Here is a 20,706-nt window from a genome sequence, read left to right on the forward strand (position 1 = left end):
TAAAAAACATCGTTTTGGAGATATTGTTTTGGTGTTTTAAAACCCCATTGAGTAGTATATAAAAATAATAATAAAATCCTAATTCATTTTCTCCCTTCTCTTCTCTCCCTCCTGTTGCTGTTTGACTTCTACCTCCCCTTCTCTCTTCTTCTGTTTTAGTCTCCTCCTCAATTGCCACCCCAACCTTGTACTAGGTAGAAAGTCGTCTTCTCCTCATCTCTTCTTCTTCTTCTTGAAGATTGTGAGACACCCAAACATACCATGGACTATTTCTTGTATAATTCTTAGAACTTTGACATTGGATTGGTCATCCCATTCTTCAAAATTTGACTAATATGTAACTTTTTTACTTTTAGCTAATTACTCAAAACTTAAAGTCTATATTGAATTAGCTAATTACTCAAAATTTGAAGTCTCCCGTACAACATCCATGCTAATGTTGAGCCAAGCCGACACAAGGTGATTGTCCTCCTCTACAATGAAAGACACACTTCATTGTGTTTTCTTATTAGGTGGCATTTTTTCACTTTCCAATTGTGTTGCTTGGAGTACAACATTATTATGTCTGCTAGCTATTGGGGTGCTGGAGATACCTTATTCACCACTTTGCAATAGAGTGAAAAAGAATAGATCTTCATCAAATATGATGTCCATCTTTAATTCAAGTATAATTGTACAAAACTAGATCTAGACTCATAATTCCAATATGCTCAATAAACAAAGCCTCATACAAAGTAACATACAAAGTCTTTAGTAAATATTAGATAACAAGGTGAAGTTCAAACTGGGCAACACAAAATTTGCGGCATTTAAAATTTGCAACATTTGAGTAACAAATTGTGCTACTACTACTATCATTTAAAGACTCACTATTGTTCACAAAATATAAATCTATACTTTCAGCACTACCACAATTGTTGCCCAAAATTTACAGATCAAATAAAATCACAACTACATAACAACATCTCATAGTTGCTGACCACATAGTGTGGTGAAGAAAAGATCTTCATCAAATGTGGCGTCCATCCATAAAGAGAGTATTATTGTACAAAATCAGATATAGATTATATGCAATCAAAATACAACAACCTATGCAATCAAAATAACTAATATTTTGTCTGGAGAATAACAACCATTTTCACAAAATATAACAACATATAAAAAAGACAAGTAGTAGATGAAGAATTTTCACAAGACAACTCTCTCTCATATACACAGGACCACTTGGAAAAAAGAGGCAAACATTAATTCAGTGAACAACCAGATCACATATAGTTTTGGAAAACAAAGGCAAACATCCAGCTCATGGATACATATAGTTGTTGCCCACATTATCACATCCTATGCAATCACTAATCTAAAAAGGAGAAGAGTTGCATTATCACAACCTGTGCAATCACATTTTTATCTTCTTCCATTTTCAAGTTTTCTCAGTAATCAAATGGCAGGTTCCCAGAGAATATTATTAATCTTCGGGAACATGAAATCCTCTAAGCCAGCCTACGGGGAGAGGGGGAGAGAGAGAGAAGCATAAAACGCACTCAGGAACAAAAGCCCACAATGTAATTCAAAAATCCACCCCAACAAACAATATCAAACCAAAATTATCCAAGAAAAAAAAAAATCTCCCCAAGAAAACTTTGAAACGAAAAAGAAAAAAAAAACAGATAAAAATCTAGATCTACATAATATCCCGTATAAAACTTGTAAAACGAAAAGGAAAAATCAAACAATGGAAGAACCTAGATCTGAATGTTTTAGATTGAGTGCTAGGGCAGATAATTTTAGTCTATTGCTGGGATCAAATATGGACCTCACCGATGGAGATGGAGCTGCGGGAAAGAGCTGACAAAAATTGCTAGGCAGTGGCTGCCAGAAAGAGACGTGCGAGGTAGAAGGAGATGTGCAAGGCAGTAAGAGAAGGGAACCGTGCGATAGAAAGGGCGGGAAGAAGGAGAAGAGTCACGAGAAGGAGAAATGTGAATGAGCCATAAAACTGGGAAGATAAAAATTGATAAAGAATTCATTTGACTTAGTTACAGTAGTCTTCATATATGACTTGAAAGATAGATATACTGTAGCAAATATCTTGGATAACTTTTATTTGACTAATCCAATGTAAATGAAATTTGAGGGGCATTATTTAAATTATAACTTTCACTGATATTTGATTAAACCAATGCCAGAGCTCCTATGTTGGCAGAAAACATATTTTAGAATAAACTCGCGAAAGTTATTGGTTTATCTTAAATGACTTTGAATTGTCACTATTTTTGTAAATTATCGAATATTAAAGGCTTCTAAAGCTACTGAGCAAGGAAAAATATAGTCAAAGTCATTTTATGGGGAGAGTATTTTGTAAGATATAGTGTCTGCAAGTCTTAAGATTGTAAATATTATTTTTTTATTTTGATATTATTGTGTTATCTTATGATTAATATTAGATATAGTGTTAAAATGTGTAAACACATCACATTCATTTAAAAAAAATATGAGATCTACTATTAACTAGTGGAGGAGATACGAGATTTATAGATTTTTAAAAAAAATAATGCTCAAAACTTACATGTTGTACAAAATACAAACCAATTCCGATAATCTTAGGACCTCGTTTGTTTTCGAAGATGAGATGAGATGAGATTAAAGTTAAAAAATTGAATAAAATATTATTAGAGTATATTGTTTAATATTATTTTTATTTTAGAATTTGAAAAAGTTGAATTATTTATTTTATTTTGTATTAAAAGTTGAAAAAATTATAATAATTAGATAATATGAGATGAGATGAGATGAGATATTTTTTCAAAACAAACGAGACCTTATTTACGTGGGATTGCATCCCAAGAGTCTTTTACTCGTAAACGACGGTTCGAGACTTCGAGTTATAATTAACTATTACGTCCAAACTTTCAAATCGTGTCAATAAGTTTCTTCCCAAAATTGGCCATGCCCGTCGGACAAAAATACAACCCAGTGCCACAAATCCCTGCCTATCCCGCCGGCGAATTTCAGTCTTTTCACCGCGCACTTCAAAACTACTCCAACTCTTTTGATTTTGGAGCCCAAGTACCCCTCTCTCTCTCTCTCTCTCTCTCTCTCTCAACCATAGAGAACAGGCACAACAACAATGCTGCACGAGCTTCTATTGGCGCTCTTGGGCTACACAGGCGATCTCATTATCGAAGAGCGAGATCACCACAAATCCTCTCTGGCACCCGATTCCGACGACGTACCTTTCAAGCTCGCTCCCGATATCTCCTTCATCGAACCCAGTGACCGGTCACAAAAACTTTCTAAACCTCAATTCCTCAAAACTACTTCCGTATCTGACACATTCATATTTAACGTTTGCTTTCCTGTGGTTGCAGGGAGCTTATTGAGAGGATTATTACCTTGGGGTTTTACTACAGGGAGCTCGATCGCTTCTCGACCAAGTCTCGTAATCTAAGCTGGATAAGATCCGCGAATCCTTCTCCTTCGCCGAGGGATTCCGAGTTTCCTTCGTCGCAAGTGATACCGAGCGTCTACCGCAGAGCCATTGCCAATGGCATTGTGGAAATACTGGCGGTCTACAGGTCCGCTGTGCTCCACATTGAGCAGAAATTGTTGGCAGAAACCGTCCCCATCTTGGCAACTGTGACTCAGGGCCTCAATAAGGTCCTTTCCGAAACATATTTCTTTTTCTTTTCAATCATCTTCTAAATTTTTATAAATAATCCTGATTGCGATTTTTTTTATTTTATTATAGTTTTTTGTTCTTTTACCGCCTCTATATGAGCTTGTTCTGGAGATCGAGCGTGATGACATCCGTGGAGGTCAGCTGCTTAACCTCTTACAAAAGCGGTGCCACTGCGGAGTGCCTGAGTTGCAGACTTGCATTCAAAGGTATAGTCTTTTTTTGTCTCTCACTTTTTTGCAAGTAGATTAGTTATTATTTGTTTCGCCATGAAGATAAATGTGTTAAGGTTTATAGTACGTTTTTCCTATTCTGATGAATGCATTGAAATAATATTCATATTTCCATAACTTAGATATATGAATCATATCTTATGTAGTATCTATAGTGAGAAAAAGCAGCTCATTTATGGACTTGCAAACTGAATGCTGAGCTGATTATTATGTTCTTTTATCAATTATTGTATGTCGGAAGCATAGGCTTCTTTGGCATGGGCATCAGATCATGTATAATCAACTTGCGTCATGGATGGTTTATGGGATTCTTCAAGATCAGCATGGAGAATTTTTCATTAGAAGGTAACAACAAAATATAATCTTCCTCTGATTGCATTTGGTTGGAAATTATATACCTGAAAACGATTCTATGGTTTTCCTACTTTGTAGGCAGGAGGATAGGGAATCTCTTCCAGACATGTCTGAGAAGTTGGCACGCTTATCAACTGATGATGCATCTTTAACAGATTGGCACATGGGTTTTCATATTTCTTTGGTATGATTAAACTTTGTAGCTGGCTGTGTTTGTGTTATTTTTTTTTATAAGTAAACGATTTTATTAAATAATAAGACAACTAGAGTGTTATGGAATGAGGTGTTCAGCAGATTAGAGTTAGCTTGGGTTATGCCCGCGATAGTGGTTGCACTTTGTCTAGCTGGACAAATTTAAGAGGCATTCAACAAATTAAAGCTGTGTGGAAGATGGTTCCTATCTGCATTCTGTGGTGTTTGTGGCAGGAGCGCAATGATTGGACGTTTGAAGACAAGGAGAGATCAATAGAGGAACTAAAAGCATTTTTTATTAGAAGTCTATGTACATGGGCTATAGCTGTAGACTTTAATGGCCTCGATTTACATGATTTTCTTGTCTCTATTGTGTCCACATAGATAGGGCATACTTTGTATATCTCCTTGTGTTTGTGTTATTACTCACATGAAAATCACCGCCTGATTAGTATATTGGCTAGATCTTCCACTTTCTCAATGTAATCTGCTTTTCAATAACACCGATAAAAAAAAAAAAATCTGCTTTTCAATAACACTAACAATTGTCGTGTCTGTTCTGGTCTAACCAATAACGGTTAGAGTATAAGACATGAAGTTTATGATACTATGCTGCAGATGTCATTGCTGTTTTTGTTGTTTAGATTTCCTTTATATGTTGCAAAGAGATTATTTTGCACAACTATAGTTTGTGTTGGGCTACACAATGAGCAATCATAACTGATCGTGAGAGCCTTGTGTATGACTTTAAGTTTGTAAAGCATTTTTACTCGTTAATGATCACCAAGTATCTTGCTCTTCAGATTGGCTATACTGCACAAGCTTTGGACTTTCTTTGCCTACGGATCCTAAGGACGTTTATATCAGCTAACTTGTGCATTCTAAATGCTGTCACATGTTTCGATATTTTATTCTATAAATGTTGATGTGGCTATGACTATGCTATACACGACAGTAAATTTTGTCTAAGGAAAGGACACTGCAGCTCATGCACCTATAAATATGATGCACGAAGAGTGCATGCTTCTTATGCTGCATTTACACAAAATATATGTGTCACGTCCCGAAGACTTGAAGGAGGCGTTGTGACTATTGTAGAAATAATATTGTTTTGTTTCCCTTTTTTCTGCCTTTATCAGTTTTTCGTGTCGTAAGTTTTCATTTTAATGCACTGATCTTTGGAACTTTATTGGTTTTCCGAGTTGGTCAATCTTTTATGTTATTTTGCAGGATATGCTGCCGGAGTATATCCATATGGGTGTTGCAGAGTCAGTTCTTTTTGCTGGTAAAGCAATCAGGGTGCTTCGAAATCCAAGCCCTGCTTTTAGGTTTCGGGATGCTGTTTATCATCTGCAGATGCCTAGAGGCTCTCAGAAAATTCAAGGATTTACTGGCCTCTTTTCCTTCCATAAGGAGCCTCTCATGGATAGTAAACTGATCGGAGAAGAATTGCTTCCACAATCTGAGGCTGATAAGATTGAAGCTATGCTTCTAGACCTAAAGGTTTGTTGCACTGTGGTACCCCTAACATTCACATTGTGTGCAACCTGTCTTTTGAGAGAGGTTTGGACTATATTTGTTTACTGCACCAAATAATGTACTTCTGAACTCTAGTTTTTGTACTGACTTATACATGCTTTCTAATGCACAATGTTTCTGTGCCACACTTAAAATTCAGATATCAAAGGTAAAGAGCCTGGTTCATTTTGTGCAGGAATCATCTGAGTTTCACAAAAGATCATTTGAGTGTGCTGTAGACTCTATTCGGGCTATCGCGGCCAGTCATCTTTGGCAGGTCTGAGGGTGACAGAAATTTGGTTCTTTATCTTTTTTAACCATCTTTCTGAAATATTTTATCCATTTCTGCAGCTTGTGGTTGTACGCGCTGACTTGATTGGACATCTGAAGGCCCTAAAAGACTATTTTCTTTTAGCAAAAGGAGACTTCTTCCAGGTAAATGATGGACAATAGCTAAATCTTTTTTTTTTTTCCTTCCCTTCTGCACTTTTGAAAAAGTTTCATGGGTATTATTTATGCTATTAATTTCATGATGAGAAGGTTAACTCCTGCTCACTAGTCCCTATCTCAACTATTTTTACCTATATCATAGGAAAATCACACTTTACCCCCCCAACTGAATTAACACTCTTCTATAATATGACCACTAAACTATCAAAGTTATTGTCTAGCCTCCTAATTTAAAACTTAAGTTGGAATTTATCCTCTCATTAATATCTGATCCTTAAGATAGAAAAATGTGGGGTGGGGTGGCATGGCATGATCTTAAAATTGGGTGGAAGGACATGTACAGGTTTTTGTAGACAATGTATGAGTTTCTCTGTTACATAATGAAACGTGATACTTAAATCTTGTGTAGGATATGATTGCCATTGGTAAATTCTTTATTTAATGGTCAAACACACCCTACCAATTTTGCACATTGACTTGTGGAATACCTTATGTACTTTTATCATATTTAAAATGTAAAACTAATAAGTATGAACATTGCTACAAATGATAAATGATGGTAGAAGTTTAGCCTAGTTTCCCTGTTCTATGGCCGAATTGTTGGTGTTTATAAATATAGATTGTATTTGAAAAATTTGTGGTTGAATGTAGGTTACAGTCCATGTGGAACAAAAACTATACCGATGCATATAGATATATAAATGTCAATTAAATTCTGTGTACATCCAGTTTTCTAATAAAAAATTATTTTTCCAGTGCTTTCTTGAGGAGAGTCGCCAGTTGATGCGTTTACCTCCTCGCCAGTCAACTGCTGAAGCTGATCTCATGGTCCCATTTCAGTTGGTAAGTTAGCATGAGATGACTTATGATGAATAAGATTATACCCATTAATGTAGCTGAAGTGTCTATTGTTTCAGCTTGCTTATTTTTTAAATTTACTACCAATTTTTGGAAAGAAATTAATTGGTACTACCTGCCATGCAGGCTTCATTGAAGACTATCAGTGAGGAAGATAAATACTTTTCTAGAGTATCCTTGCGGTTAGATCCAATATTGATTATTTTTCCTGTGATTTACCTGAAAGCTTGACTGTATGGCCCTTTTGCTACCAGTCATATCACTTAATTGCAGAGTTTGATTAACATCATTTACTCATTGACACATCTGATTCTACTAGGATGCCTTCATTTGGATTCACAGTCAAATCCTCCCCAGTAGATGTGCTGAAGACAAAAGATTATGCTGATGGAAACTCAAGTTCTGCTTTGTCGAATGCTTCTTCAGAAATATCCCTTGATGGTTGGGATGGTATTGCCCTTGAATACTCAGTTGATTGGCCCTTAGAGTTGTTCTTTACCCAAGAAGTGCTCTCAAAGTAAGATCCTACTGATCCCGGCACTCGTGGATGCTTTCCTTTGTTTGTTTTGATTTTACCTGCAAAAATAATTGCTATTGTGAAACTGCTAACTGATACTCTCACACACATGTTAATAACGAGTGTGCTCCAGGTATCGCAGGGTCTTCCAATATTTGCTGCGGCTTAAGCGAACACAAATGGAGCTGGAGAAATCATGGGCTTCTGTGATGCATCAAGATCACACAGATTTTGCCAAACATAGGAATGACCGCGTAAATTGCCCAGTAGCTCAGCAGCGAAGGCAACGGTTTAGACCAATGTGGCGTGTTAGAGAACATATGGCATTTCTGATCAGAAACCTTCAATTTTATATCCAGGTCATTATCGGTACCTCTGATAGTTTCATGTCTATATGTTGCTCTATGCAGAAATCGGAACAAACCTTTTCATGTTTTTGCTAAGTTGTTTGTTCAATATATGCCGGATCATGGTGTGGTATAGGCTGATACAAGGATACAACATCTGATCCTGATCCATGTATGACGTGCTAAGTGAATATAAAAGAATGCATCATATTTAATGTCTCAAGTATCAGATGATATTTTGATGTTAAAAACCTATTTGGGGTATCCTGGTATTTTTTGCCAACCATAGCACGTTACTAGAAAATAAAGGAGCATGAATAAGTAGGACTTTGGGTTTATCAACTCAAATTTGTTGTCTCAACTGCTTTCTACATCAATATGCTGCTAAGTTGCTTTTGATTGGTTAACTGATTGAATTGCTGTTGATTTTTACTCCTTGCACAGTTGCACATCAGTTCATAGTGCTTTTGAATAATGTGGAGGCCCAAGTGTCCAGTTCTTATTTGGTAACTGTTTATACAAACAAAAGGGTTCAGTAAACCATATATTTTCATCTCTTCTTTGAAGCAATGTGTGTTCTAAATTATGAATGTTGCGATTTTTCTATGCTCATTGATCATCTGTATACTCTGTTTGCCTTCTAAAAATTTCAATTTTTTTATTCCAGGTGGACGTTATAGAATCTCAATGGAATGTTTTGCAAGCCCATATTCAAGATTCTCATGATTTTACTGAACTTGTGGCTTTTCATCAAGAGTAAGTAAAATGAATGGTTTGTGATTGCAGCTTGCTTCTGAATTATCATATTGTGAGATATTCTGGAAGTTCTTGATTGCTATTGTAGACTGAATTGTCTAAAATGTGTAGGGCCGGTAGCATCATATGGATATTCGATAGTATGGTTACTGCACTTTACTATTACAAGTAAAGAAGTTGTATTTGGAAAGGGCAATGGCATGTTGGGGTTGGTCACGAGTGTCTAGTTTCCATTTTATTATTCCTTGCTTCCTTTCAATTTTCTGTTGGATATCGTTGGCTGATATTGTCACTTTGCACGTCATACATGGAAGTTACATATCCTCCTAGCACGTCATACATGTATGACGTGCAAAGTGAATATAAAAGAAGTTACATATCCTCCAAGCATTTGTGTTTTCCTTTTTATGGAAGCAGCTCAGCTTTTTCTCTATTTGCTTGATGAATTTGGTGAAGGGATGCTTGTGTTTTACACGTGTTGTTTTTTTATAGTTTGATCGTCAAAATTCTGTACTTTCCAGATGTTTTTGTCTCCAGCTTAATGTCAGTGTAATTCTCAACCTTCCTACAGGTATTTATCAGCTTTAATTTCTCAATCTTTCTTGGATATCGGTTCCGTCTCAAGGATTTTGGATGGAATTATGAAACTTTGCTTGCAGTTCTGTTGGAATATAGAAAACCAAGAAAACAGTTCGAATACATCTGCACTGGAACATATAACAGAGGTACCTTGTTATATTTTCTCACATGTATTAGATGGATTCTGCTAGTAGTATTTATTGCCGTCATTTCTCTTCATGCTTTAAGTTGGCCCAGTTGCCTTAAACTTGTATTTATTGCACCGCTTAATGCTCCAAATGTGCCTTTGATATTGTCAAAGTGATTTTCTCTGATAGTTCCTGCTTGGATGGTGTCAAACATAAAACTTGAAGAATTTCCAATATTCAATTATTTCTTTTTCTTCCTGTAGAAGCTGCATTTCTTAATTTTAGCATCTTGTGCAGTTATTCATCTTCTTTTGATTATTCTTGAGACAATCCATTTGGAGAACCTGCAATTGTTGCAATCCTTGAAGCTTTGAACATGAGAGATGCAACCATTGCATATCATGGAAGACTTGTGTCCTGAAGGATCTCCTTCATCCCCCACTTTTAAAGCAGCATCACTGGAAATCCAGTCTGCACTAAAACTTGTCACTTGTTCTGCTGAGAGGCGGTGCGCTGTTGTATATATAGACTTGATTGAAGAAAAGATGAGACCCTAATTTGTTTTGTTATATTATATTTGGCACAAAGGAGTACCGCGAAAACTTGTCAATTGTCATGAGAATTGACTTGATATGAAGCTGTTTGCCTCTCTGGCTGTTCTTACTATGTTATTTGCACTTTATTAATTGCAGGAGCAGGCCCAATTGTGTATATCACACATCCTCCAAAATTTCACCTATTGAACGTTCCCCCAAGTGATTTTGACTGGTTCATATTTCAGTTAATCGTTCTCTTTCATTTCTTTCAGGAATTTAACAAGAAGTCAAACTCCTTGTACACTATATTACGCAGTAGCAGGCTTGCTGGGAGTCAACGAGCTCCATTTCTGAGACGTTTTCTTTTGCGTCTAAACTTCAATTCCTTTTTTGAGGTATTTCCTTGCCGAAGTTTTCTTTTACTTATAACATATGGCTTATAACTTTGCTGACAATATTGTTTCTCTCTTAACAGGCAACTGCAAGAGGTGTCCTCAATGTTGTAAGACCACGTCCAGCACTTCCTGTTCTAGATCCACAATAGCACCAATTCACTCGTCAAGTTTGATTTTGTTGATTGCTAAATACAAGACGACTGCCATGTGAGCCCTGATGAATCCATTCGCAGTTGTATTTTGAAGATCGAGTGACAATTATATATATTCAGCACTAGGCTGAAGAGAGATTCCGATTCTCACGTGGTCGTTTCATTGGACAGTTACATGGTGCTTCTTCTACCCGGCATTATGATATGCTTGTATCATCAGCTTGAAGATGTTCCTGTTACAGTCCTAAAATCGATTGAGGCTTCTGGTAGTTGTCAAACTGTAATGGATGTGTTCTGCATTCTCATCTCATTGACCAGCTTCCATTTGAAGTTAAGGGTTTGGATTCTGGTAGCGGTTTGTGGTCTTGGGTTTGCTCTGGGCCTAAGGAAATTATGGTACGCTTTATTCTCTTACTTGGCTGTATGGTAGCGTTCGTGTTAGGTGGAGTGGTTGGTTTGCTGACATTAGGCTGACTCTATGGTGACAACTGATTACTGCGGCCACTCAGTTGGCGTTTTGGGCGGCTTCTTCTGATCTTCCGTCTTTGTTGATACAAAAACTAAATTATTGATACCTTGAAAAAATTTCTGGATATATGACTTTATGTTTATATATAAATTGAGGGAGAAAGTATTTTATTTGTGGGTTTGTAGTTTTTTCTCCTCATAAAAATGGTGTAAAGAGGTGATTAGTGATTGAAACTCTCCTAGTAACACCCTTATATGAACCATTTTAGTGATTTCACTATCATTTACAGAATTCTGAGATACTTCGGTTGTGTTTGGTTGTTGAATTCAACAACTAAATTCAACTTATCTCAACTCACGTTTGGACGTTGAGATGAGTTGAGTTGTGAATAATAGTATTTTGTAGGTCCCATTGAGATAGGTTTAACTTTTTTAAGTTGAGATGAGTTTAACTTTTTTAAGAATTCAAGTTTCCAAATTAACCCTAAACTTTAAAGTGACTCAAATTTTGTTTTTATTTTTAATCTAATAATTCTTGCTTCTATTTTTCTTACTGTATTTATTTTCTCTCTTTTTTTTATATGTATTTGTACCTTGTGTTTTGGAAACCTCGAAAGGGTGCTACTGCTATTGCTACCCATGTAATATCAGCAAGATATCTCAAGAGTTGGGAGCTTTCAATCCGAGGGATTTTCCTCTTTCTTTTTAATTATCATTGCAATAAAATGAATTAGGTGCACAAGAACAGAAGATAGAGTTCCAACTAATAACATCATTACAATTAACACTAAGCAGAAAAATAAAATTAAAGAGGATAATTGATCCAATAAATTGTCTCGGAAGCATATTCTGTCAGAATTGGCAAAGATGAGGCTGGCTAGTTCTTTAGCTAAAATGCAAAAGGAAAGCAAAAAACAGAGTATTGGACGGGAAGAAAGTTTTACTGCATATATATTTCCCGTAGTCTTCTAAGCTGTACAGCTTACTATTTATAGAAAGAATTATGTAATGTAAAAATACTGAACTAGCCCTAAACGAATATACAGATAACATAATTATTTGCTGGGAGTTTGTTGGGAATTCTGTTGCATATTGTTGGAGGCATTTGGTAGTGCATCAGCTGGCATATGCTGTGAGACGTTTGGCAATGCAGCTGCTATATCATTCCGTAACATCCCCCCGCAAGGTGGAGAATAGATATTTTCTATTCCCATCTTGGATAGCAAAAATGCAAATTGTGAAGATGGAAGTGCTTTTGTGAAAACATCTGCAAGCTGAGAAGAAGATCGAATAAAACAGGTCTGTAGGAAACCAGCTTGTATTTTGTCGCGGATGAGATGACAATCCATTTCGATGTGTTTGGTGCGCTCGTGAAAGACCGGATTCTTGGCAATATGGAGTGTGGCTTGATTGTCACAATACAAATCTATTGGAAGAGAGATGGAGAGGTGCAAATCATGAAGTATATAAGATAACCACTGTAATTCACATGAAGTTGTTGCCATGGCCCTATACTCGGCTTCAGCAGAGGATCGAGAGACGACTATCTGCTTCTTTGAGCGCCATGAGATGAGTGATTGGCCAAGTAAAATACAAAATCCCGTAACTGAGTGACGTGAGTCTGGGCAAGATGCCCAATCCGAGTCTGAGTATGCACGGAGATTAAGTGAAGAACTGGAAGAGAAAAGAAGACCTTGCCCAGGAGCATTTTTAATGTACCGTAAAACTTGATGAGCAGCATGTAGATGTGTCGTCATAGGGGCTGTCATGAATTGGCTCAAGTGCTGGACAGAATAGCAGAGATCGGGCCGAGTGATAGTGAGGTAGAGAAGTCTACCAACTAAGCGCCGATAGGGAAGTGGATCCGAGAGAGGATCACCATCATCTTTGTGAAGTTTGAGGTTCTGATCCATTGGTAGTTTGAGGGGTCGAGAACTGAGTGTACCAGCATCAGTTAATATATCGAGTGCATACTTACGCTGGCAGATGGAAATTCCTTTGGAGGAGCGGGTGACTTCAATGCTAAGGAAGTAACGGAGATTGCCAAGAGATTTAATTCTGAAATGATCTTTGAGAAATTGTTGAAGTATTTCAATAGAATCCATGTGAGAGCTGGCGACGATAATATCGTCGACATAGATAAGAAGGGCAGTGAATGATCCATTTTTGAGTTGAGTAAAAAGGCTGTAGTCGGCTTTGGACTGCTGAAAACCAAAGACAAGTAAAGCATTAGAAATTTTATGGTACCATTGTCTCAAGGCTTGTTTCAGGCCATAAAGACTTTTGTTGAGACGGCAAACTTGGGATGACGATCCCTTTGAGAAACCAGGAGGTTTGTGCATGAAGATTTCTTCATCTAAATCGCTGTGAAGAAAGGCGTTTTGAACGTCAAATTGCTTGAGGTACCAGCCTTGAATGGATGCAACAGCTAATAATGTTCGGACAGTAGCTAATTTTGCCACGAGTGAGAAGGTTTCAGTGTAATCGAGCCCTTCTTGTTGGGTAAAACCTTTGGCGACTAGGCGCGTCTTGTAGCGCTCGATGCTACCATTAGAATGATATTTGATCTTGAATATCCATTTGCAGCCAATAGCACGTTTTCCAGGGGGCAAGTCAACGAGAGACCAAGTGTTGTTGAGTTCAAGTGCATCTATTTCAGATCTCATAGCCTCACACCAGTTAGAATTTTTAAGAGCTTCACCATATGTAGAAGGTTCAATGGGAGATGAAATGGCAGAGGCAAAAGAAAAATAAGAGGGAGATAATTTGTGAAAAGAGAGAGTGGAAGATAGAGGGAAAGCTTTACCAGGTGAACATAGTGCTGCCGCAGACAATGATGAAGAAGGATCACTAGGAACATGAACCACCTGCAAATGAGAAGAATCCATTGTTTGTAAAGTAGATGGAACGGGTAGGGAGGGACAGATGTAGTTATTGAGGTGGGTAGGATTTTTACGTATACGTGTGAATCGTCGAAGTGGCGGAGGTGGAGGTGGGGAGGGTGCTGTTGGGAATTCTTGATGTGATGAGTGCCGATGTGGTTCAGTGTGAAGAGTTTCTGGAGGTGGCAGAATCGTGCATGTGGAATCTGGGTCAGGTAAGGAAAAGTTAGGTGATAATGTAGGGGTAGAAAGTGTATCTGTTGTGGGAAGAAGTGAGGGAGTTTTAAAGGGGAAGAGTATTTCATGAAAAATGACATTACAGGAAATGAAAATGTGATAAGTGTCAAGGTTGAGTAATTTGTAGCCCTTTACGGAAAAAGGATAACCGAGAAATGCACAATGTTGACTCCGGGGATCAAACTTGTGACGATTTTGGAAAAGAGTTGAGGCAAATGCAAGGCAGCCAAAGACACGTAAGTGTGAGTATGAAGGTGGTTTATGGAAAAGAAGTTCATAGGGACTTTTATTTTTTAGAAGAGGAGTGGGAATCCGGTTGATCAAATAAGTGGCGGTAAGAATGCAATCGGACCAAAATTGCAGAGGAATTTTAGATTGAAAACGAAGAGCCCGAGCAACTTGAAGAAGGTGTCGATGTTTGCGCTCGACTAAGCCATTTTGCTGGGGTGTTTCGACACAATATTTTTGGTGAATAATGCCTTGGTCAGAGTAGAAATCAGTCATGAAAAACTCTGGTCCATTGTCGTTACGCAAAATTTTTATTCAAGTGTTGAATTGATTTTCGACTAAGCGGCAAAAAGACTTTAGACATGAGCGAGCATCAGATTTCTTTTTCAATAAATAGACTCAAGTGCATCGTGAGTAGTCATCAACAATGGTGAGAAAAAATTTACTGCCAGCATGAGCAACAATGGAATGAGGTCCCCACAAATCACAATGCATAAGTTCAAAACAAGAAGTAGTGGTATGAGTGCTGGAAGTGAAAGGTGAGCGAGGTTGTTTGGCAATTGGACACACTAAACATGGTAAAATATGCTTTGTATTCATCTGTTTGAGTACAAGAGAATCATAAATTAATTTCATACGATCATGAGATGGGTGACCCAATCAATAATGCCATAAGTCATGGACATTATCGGCAGGTTGTACAAAACCAGAAAAATAATTTTGTGAATGAAAGTTTTGTGACAAAGTGTTGGTTAATGCTTTAGGAGAAAGAGGTTCGTGCACCAGCTGGTAAAGTCCATGTTCCAAGCTACCCTTCCCAATCGTTGTCCAAGGTGACAGGGCCTGTATAAAGCATGAAGTAGACAAAAATATGAGACAAAAATTTAATTCATGGGCGAGTTTATAGGCAGACAGCAAATTAAAACTAAAGGATGGTACACATAAAACGTTGTGAAGGAGAATATTGGCTGTTACTTGCACGGTACCAACATGAGTCACATCAGTGATTTCTCCATTGGGTAATTTGACAGTTTGTGAAATAATGGCAGTGATTGAGGTAAAAAGGGAAGGGCTACAGATCATATGATTCGTGGCACCCGTGTCAATAATCCAAGGAGTAGACAAAAGAGAAGATGAGGAGGAAAAACAGAAGGAAATACCAGCAGCGGAAGAAGAATGAGATTGGGAAGGTATAACCGTCTGAATATGATTGGCGGATGGTGAAGAATCCTTGCTGTGCAGTAAGGCTATGAGGTCCTGATATTGCTCTTTTGTCAATGTCATACTTGATTCGGAGTTAACTTCAGCAGAGGTGCCAAGAGAGGTTGCATTTGCTCTTGATTTGTGAAATTTGTGGTTGGGAGGGTACCCATGAAGCTTGTAGCATCGTTCAATAGTATGATCAGTCATCTCACAGTGTGTGCAAATAGGAGCTGTGGCATTGCCTGATTTAAAACAATTTGCTAATGTATGACCCATGATTCTGCAATGTGTACAATATGGTTTTTCTTTACAGCTAGGATGTGGTGGAGGAGTGGAAAATATTTTTCGACTAGCAAGGGCTATGGAATCAGTGGATGGAGCTGAGGATGTAAACAAGCGATGGCGTTCTTGTTGTTGGATGTATGAAAAGACTTTGTTAACTGGTGGAAGAGGATCAATTAGCATGATCTGGTCGCGGACATTGTTGAAGGAGTCACGTAGTCCCATTAGGAATTGAATGACGCAATCCCGTTGGTATCGGTCCGTAAGGAACTTGGTTGAGCCACAAGAACAAACAGGTAAAGGGTCATAAACACATAATTCATCCCAAAGAGATTTGAGTTTACCTTAGTATGTGTTTACTGAATCTTCATCTTGGGTAAGAGTTGCCAAGGTCTTCTTGAGTTCATAGATGCGTGGGCCATTTTGTGGTGAAAAACGTTCCTGTAATTCAGTCCATAGAAGATGGGCATCATCTACAAATGGTACAAAAGATCGAAGAGGTAGGCTAATTGAGTTTTGCAGCCAAGACACAACCATATCGTTGCATCTTTCCCACAGCTCAAAAAGTGGATTATGAGGGTCAGATGGTTTGGTGAGGGTTCCATTTAGGAATCCGAGTTTGTTCTTGGCTCGGAGAGCACGATGGATAGATCGAGACCATGTAGAAAAATTTTCGACAGTAAGGAGTTCTGTGACTAGCACAGTGCCAGGATTATATGAGGTTTCAAGTCTATAAGGGTTGGTTGGGTCTGCAAGGTTGGTATATTTGGTAATAGGAGGAGGAGGAGGAGGAGGAGGATCGAGGGTGGCCATTTTCACCTCTCTGATACCATGTCAGAATTGGCAAAGATGAGGCTGGCTAGTTCTTTAGCTAAAATGCAAAAGGAAAGCAAAAAACAGAGTATTGGAAGGGAAGAAAGTTTTACTGCATATATATTTCCCGTAGTCTTCTAAGCTATACAGTTTACTATTTATAGAAAGAATTATGTAATGTAAAAATACTGAACTAGCCCTAAACGAATATACAGATAACATAATTATTTGCTGGGAGTTTGTTGGGAATTCTGTTGCATATTGTTGGAGGCGTTTGGTAGTGCATCAGCTGGCATATGCTGTGAGACGTTTGGCAATGCAGCTGCTATATCATTCCGTAACATATTCTTTAGAATCCAAAGAGGTGACCACCAAGATAGTGAAAGTGTTTCATTTCAGTTCATTTTATTATTAAAACTTTTTCAAATTTCAAAATAATAATAATATTAACAAATAATATTCTAAAAATATTTTATTTAACTTTCATTTCAACTCATATTATCTCAGCTCATTATCCAAACCATACCATAATCGATCGGGCGGACTAAGGGGCTACAGGCGAAGCCAATAATGCGACATTGTAGTTAATTGAATTGGTGCTTTTAATAGAGATATCCATTTACTTTGCCTCTAAATCTACATTCGAGGAAGGTAGGTACATATAGCTAGGAGTGGGAAGATCATAGCTTTTGGTGGCACATGAACTTCATACACTACTATTACAACACACGGGACTCACATGTCAATGGCTGGTGAGATGGGGGCAACTCACAGTAAAAATCCAAGGTTAGGGACTCCATTTGAGTGATGATTGCGGTATTTTAGACCGCAACAACGTATGAGGCTCACGTGCAGGCTTGACAGCTTATGATGCTTGTGGCCTCATTCATTTGTGGAACTAAAGATGCTACTAAGTTGGATTTGAAGATTTAGAATTAAGGTTATGTTTGGATGTTGAGGTGATATCAGATTATCTATTAATACGTAGTGAATAGTAGTGAAATAGTCTCACTTGCCAAACACGGCCTTAGAATCTATTGGTGGAACATGTTTCGTAGCTAGCTGAAAAGTAGTAGTTGGTTTTGGTTTTGGTTTTTGTTTTTTGGACATAAGATAATTGAAAAAAGTTACAAACAAAGACAAAACCTTGTGGGGGAAAGGAGGAAGGGGGGGGATGAGAGAGGTAGGCTTTCCATTCCAATGGGGTCGTTTGGATACAGAAACACTCTCAATTCGTTCCATCTCATCTTATCATTATAATTTTCTTAAATTCACACACAAGATATAATAAATGATTTAACTTTTTCAAATATCAAAATAATAATAATAATATTATTAAAAAATAATATTTTATTCAACTCATCTAAAACCATCTTATCTCATCTTATCATCTAAAATATAAACGAGCCTTGGAGTGCAAAGTACTAATCTTCGTTAGGGTGCAAAATATAAAATGTATTTTTGTTTCCTTAAAACATTTTATGATATGCATATAGATTCATTCACATCTTATCATATTTAAGTGTATCTCAAGTCATTTAATAAAAATAAAAAAAAATAGCGAGTGTTACAATTTATAATAATGTGGATTAAGGCATAGATATGTCTCTAAAGTATCCACCTGTGACACTAGTGGATAAGTAAAAAGAGATTCGTTGCTCTCAAAAAGGAAAAAACAAAAAGAAAGAAGAATTCATGATGATTCTTTTATGCTATCACAAAGAAACCTCTTTATTGCATTAATCATATGGTATAATTATCTTTTTATTTTTATTTAAGTGGTTGACTTATGAAGCCATGTAATACTTAAAATGTACTATACATCAATTTGTGTAAGAGTATTGGTAATGGACTAGCCAAATATCAATGTAAGTCTAAACTTTAGCTAGATGCGAAAAAAAGCCTCTACATTGAACTAGCCAATGATCCAAAACTTAAGACTTGATGAATAGTAAATCTTAAGTCTTCTCCAAATATGGTTAGCTACTATTCACAATGGAAAGTAATATTTAATTATTTCATCACTTACCTCTCTCTTTAAATGGTAAAACATGCATGACATGCACATTATTTCTACTGATTGATAGAGTAGACACATTATTTCTACAAAGCATGAAGATCTAAGAAATATATAAATTGTATTTGTAAAAAAAAAAATTTTAAAAAAAATATAATATTATATTATTATTTTAACTTTATAATGGCTAGTCCAATGTGGACTCACCTAGTCAAAAATTGATATTATATCCAAAAATTAAGATTCTAGCTAAATTTTAGACTTGACAATGGTTAGACCATTGCCAATGCTCCGGTAAGTAAAGATAGAAAGCTAATTAAGGGTATAAGTATAACTAAAAATATATATACTTGTGCATTTCTAATTAGAGCGTTGACAATGGATTCTCTAAAAAATATTTCCTATACATCACACATTTTTAAATATTGATAGTTTTCATTAAACATTAAGGTCTCGTTTGTTTTCAGGAAACATTTCATCTCATCTCATTATTATAACTTTTTCAAATTTCCACACAAAATAAAATAAACAATTCAACTTTTTCAAATCCTAAAATAAAAATAATATTAAAAAATATATTATAACAATATGTTATTCAATTTTTTAACTTTAATCTCAACTCATATCATCTCTAAAAACAAACGAGCCCGTTTTCATTGTCTTGCATATTATTTTGAGAGTATTTACTCTTACATGGTTTATATGAAGTTCTTGAGTGCATTGCATCAGTGCGTTGATCATTAGATGTAGTGTTTGTTTGGAGTTGCGTTCGAAGCGTTAAAAAGTAACTTTAATAGCTTTTTAATAGAAAAATTAGATTGTTTGGACGTTACATACTAAAGTATTTTTAATCTCAAATAAGCTAAAAAATATGTTTGAGGAAAAGTATTAAAATCATTTGAGAAAAATTATCAATTTTGATTTTTTTTTTCTCAAACGTATTATGGATAATCTCAAATAAGCTAAAAAATATGATTGAGGAAAAGTATTAAAATCATTTGAGAAAAATTATCAATTTTGATTTTTTTTTTCTCAAACGTATTTTTCCATATAATTTAGAATGTAGTTCAAATTTTAAAAAACTATCAATGGGCAAAAATATCCATATACTTTTTTGATTATTACAACTTTTAAATTCTTAAGGATATGATCGTAATCTTTAAAAAATCAAATAATCGTCATTTTTGTCTCATAAAACATTTTTTTAATTTGTTTCTAGACAAATATAATATGTTTGAAAGTAAACATATGGTTACCAAATAATAAATAATTTTTTAATAATAAAACTTATTATTTAAGTTATAAGTCTTAAAACTATAAGCTAAAATTATAGTTATAAAATTACTATAATCTTATAACTATTGGCTATAAAGTTAAAGTAATTAAAGAATATAAGAATAAAATACTCATTTACATAAGCTTCAGTATCCAACAAATTTGTATGGATGAAGTTAAAAACTAGACTAGTTTAGCTAATATTTACATAATCCAATGTGGGTTTTTTTTTCAGTTTTACATGCCTATATATTATAAAAGAAAAATTTTATTTTTAAGTCATAAATTTTATTAAATACATAAGATATAATTTAATTTAAAAGATAAATTTTAAATCTTATTAGAATAAAATATTTATTTTAAGAAGTCTGATGTGAGTGCTATAATTATTTATAAAAATATCATATCATACCAACTTAAAATAAAAAATAAAAAAAAATAGTTACATACTTTGACTTGAATCTACCAACCACAAAATATATTTTAAAAATAAGTTATGAGACGGCTAAAGATAATTGAAACTTGAAAGTTTAGTGAAAAAAAAAAATGTTAGGTGAAGCAGCCGCTGGTTGGGACAAAACAACTTCAGCCAAGTAATTTGCTTTAAAAC

At 35.9% G+C, this 20,706-nt stretch overlaps 1 protein-coding gene across 4 annotated transcripts; it reads left to right on the forward strand.

The window, feature by feature from the left end:
* Window positions 1–2,985: 2,985 nt before the first annotated feature.
* On the forward strand, window positions 2,986–11,436 carry LOC109008088 (gamma-tubulin complex component 4 homolog). Of its 4 annotated transcripts, XR_004802289.1 has the most exons (17): window positions 2,986–3,279; window positions 3,369–3,657; window positions 3,749–3,885; window positions 4,156–4,254; window positions 4,342–4,447; window positions 5,686–5,958; window positions 6,170–6,250; window positions 6,325–6,408; window positions 7,180–7,266; window positions 7,408–7,463; window positions 7,601–7,798; window positions 7,932–8,157; window positions 8,813–8,901; window positions 9,473–9,626; window positions 10,417–10,539; window positions 10,620–10,746; window positions 10,863–11,436. XR_004802289.1 is itself a non-coding variant. In XM_035693648.1 (16 exons), exons 1-16 carry the CDS (start codon window positions 3,128–3,130, stop codon window positions 10,686–10,688), a joined length of 2,223 nt encoding a protein of 740 aa, XP_035549541.1. In that variant the 5' UTR covers window positions 2,986–3,127; the 3' UTR covers window positions 10,689–11,436. The 4 variants fall into 4 exon arrangements, 3 of the variants coding, with proteins under 3 accessions (XP_035549541.1, XP_035549542.1, XP_035549543.1); XM_035693648.1 differs by having other exon boundaries at window positions 10,620–11,436; XM_035693649.1 differs by lacking the exons at window positions 10,620–10,746; window positions 10,863–11,436 and adding an exon at window positions 9,423–9,472 and having other exon boundaries at window positions 9,561–9,626; window positions 10,417–10,523.
* The last annotated feature ends 9,270 nt before the right edge of the window (window positions 11,437–20,706 follow it).

Source organism: Juglans regia, chromosome 8 (genome assembly GCF_001411555.2).
Source record: "Juglans regia cultivar Chandler chromosome 8, Walnut 2.0, whole genome shotgun sequence".
Lineage (NCBI taxonomy): Eukaryota > Viridiplantae > Streptophyta > Magnoliopsida > Fagales > Juglandaceae > Juglans > Juglans regia.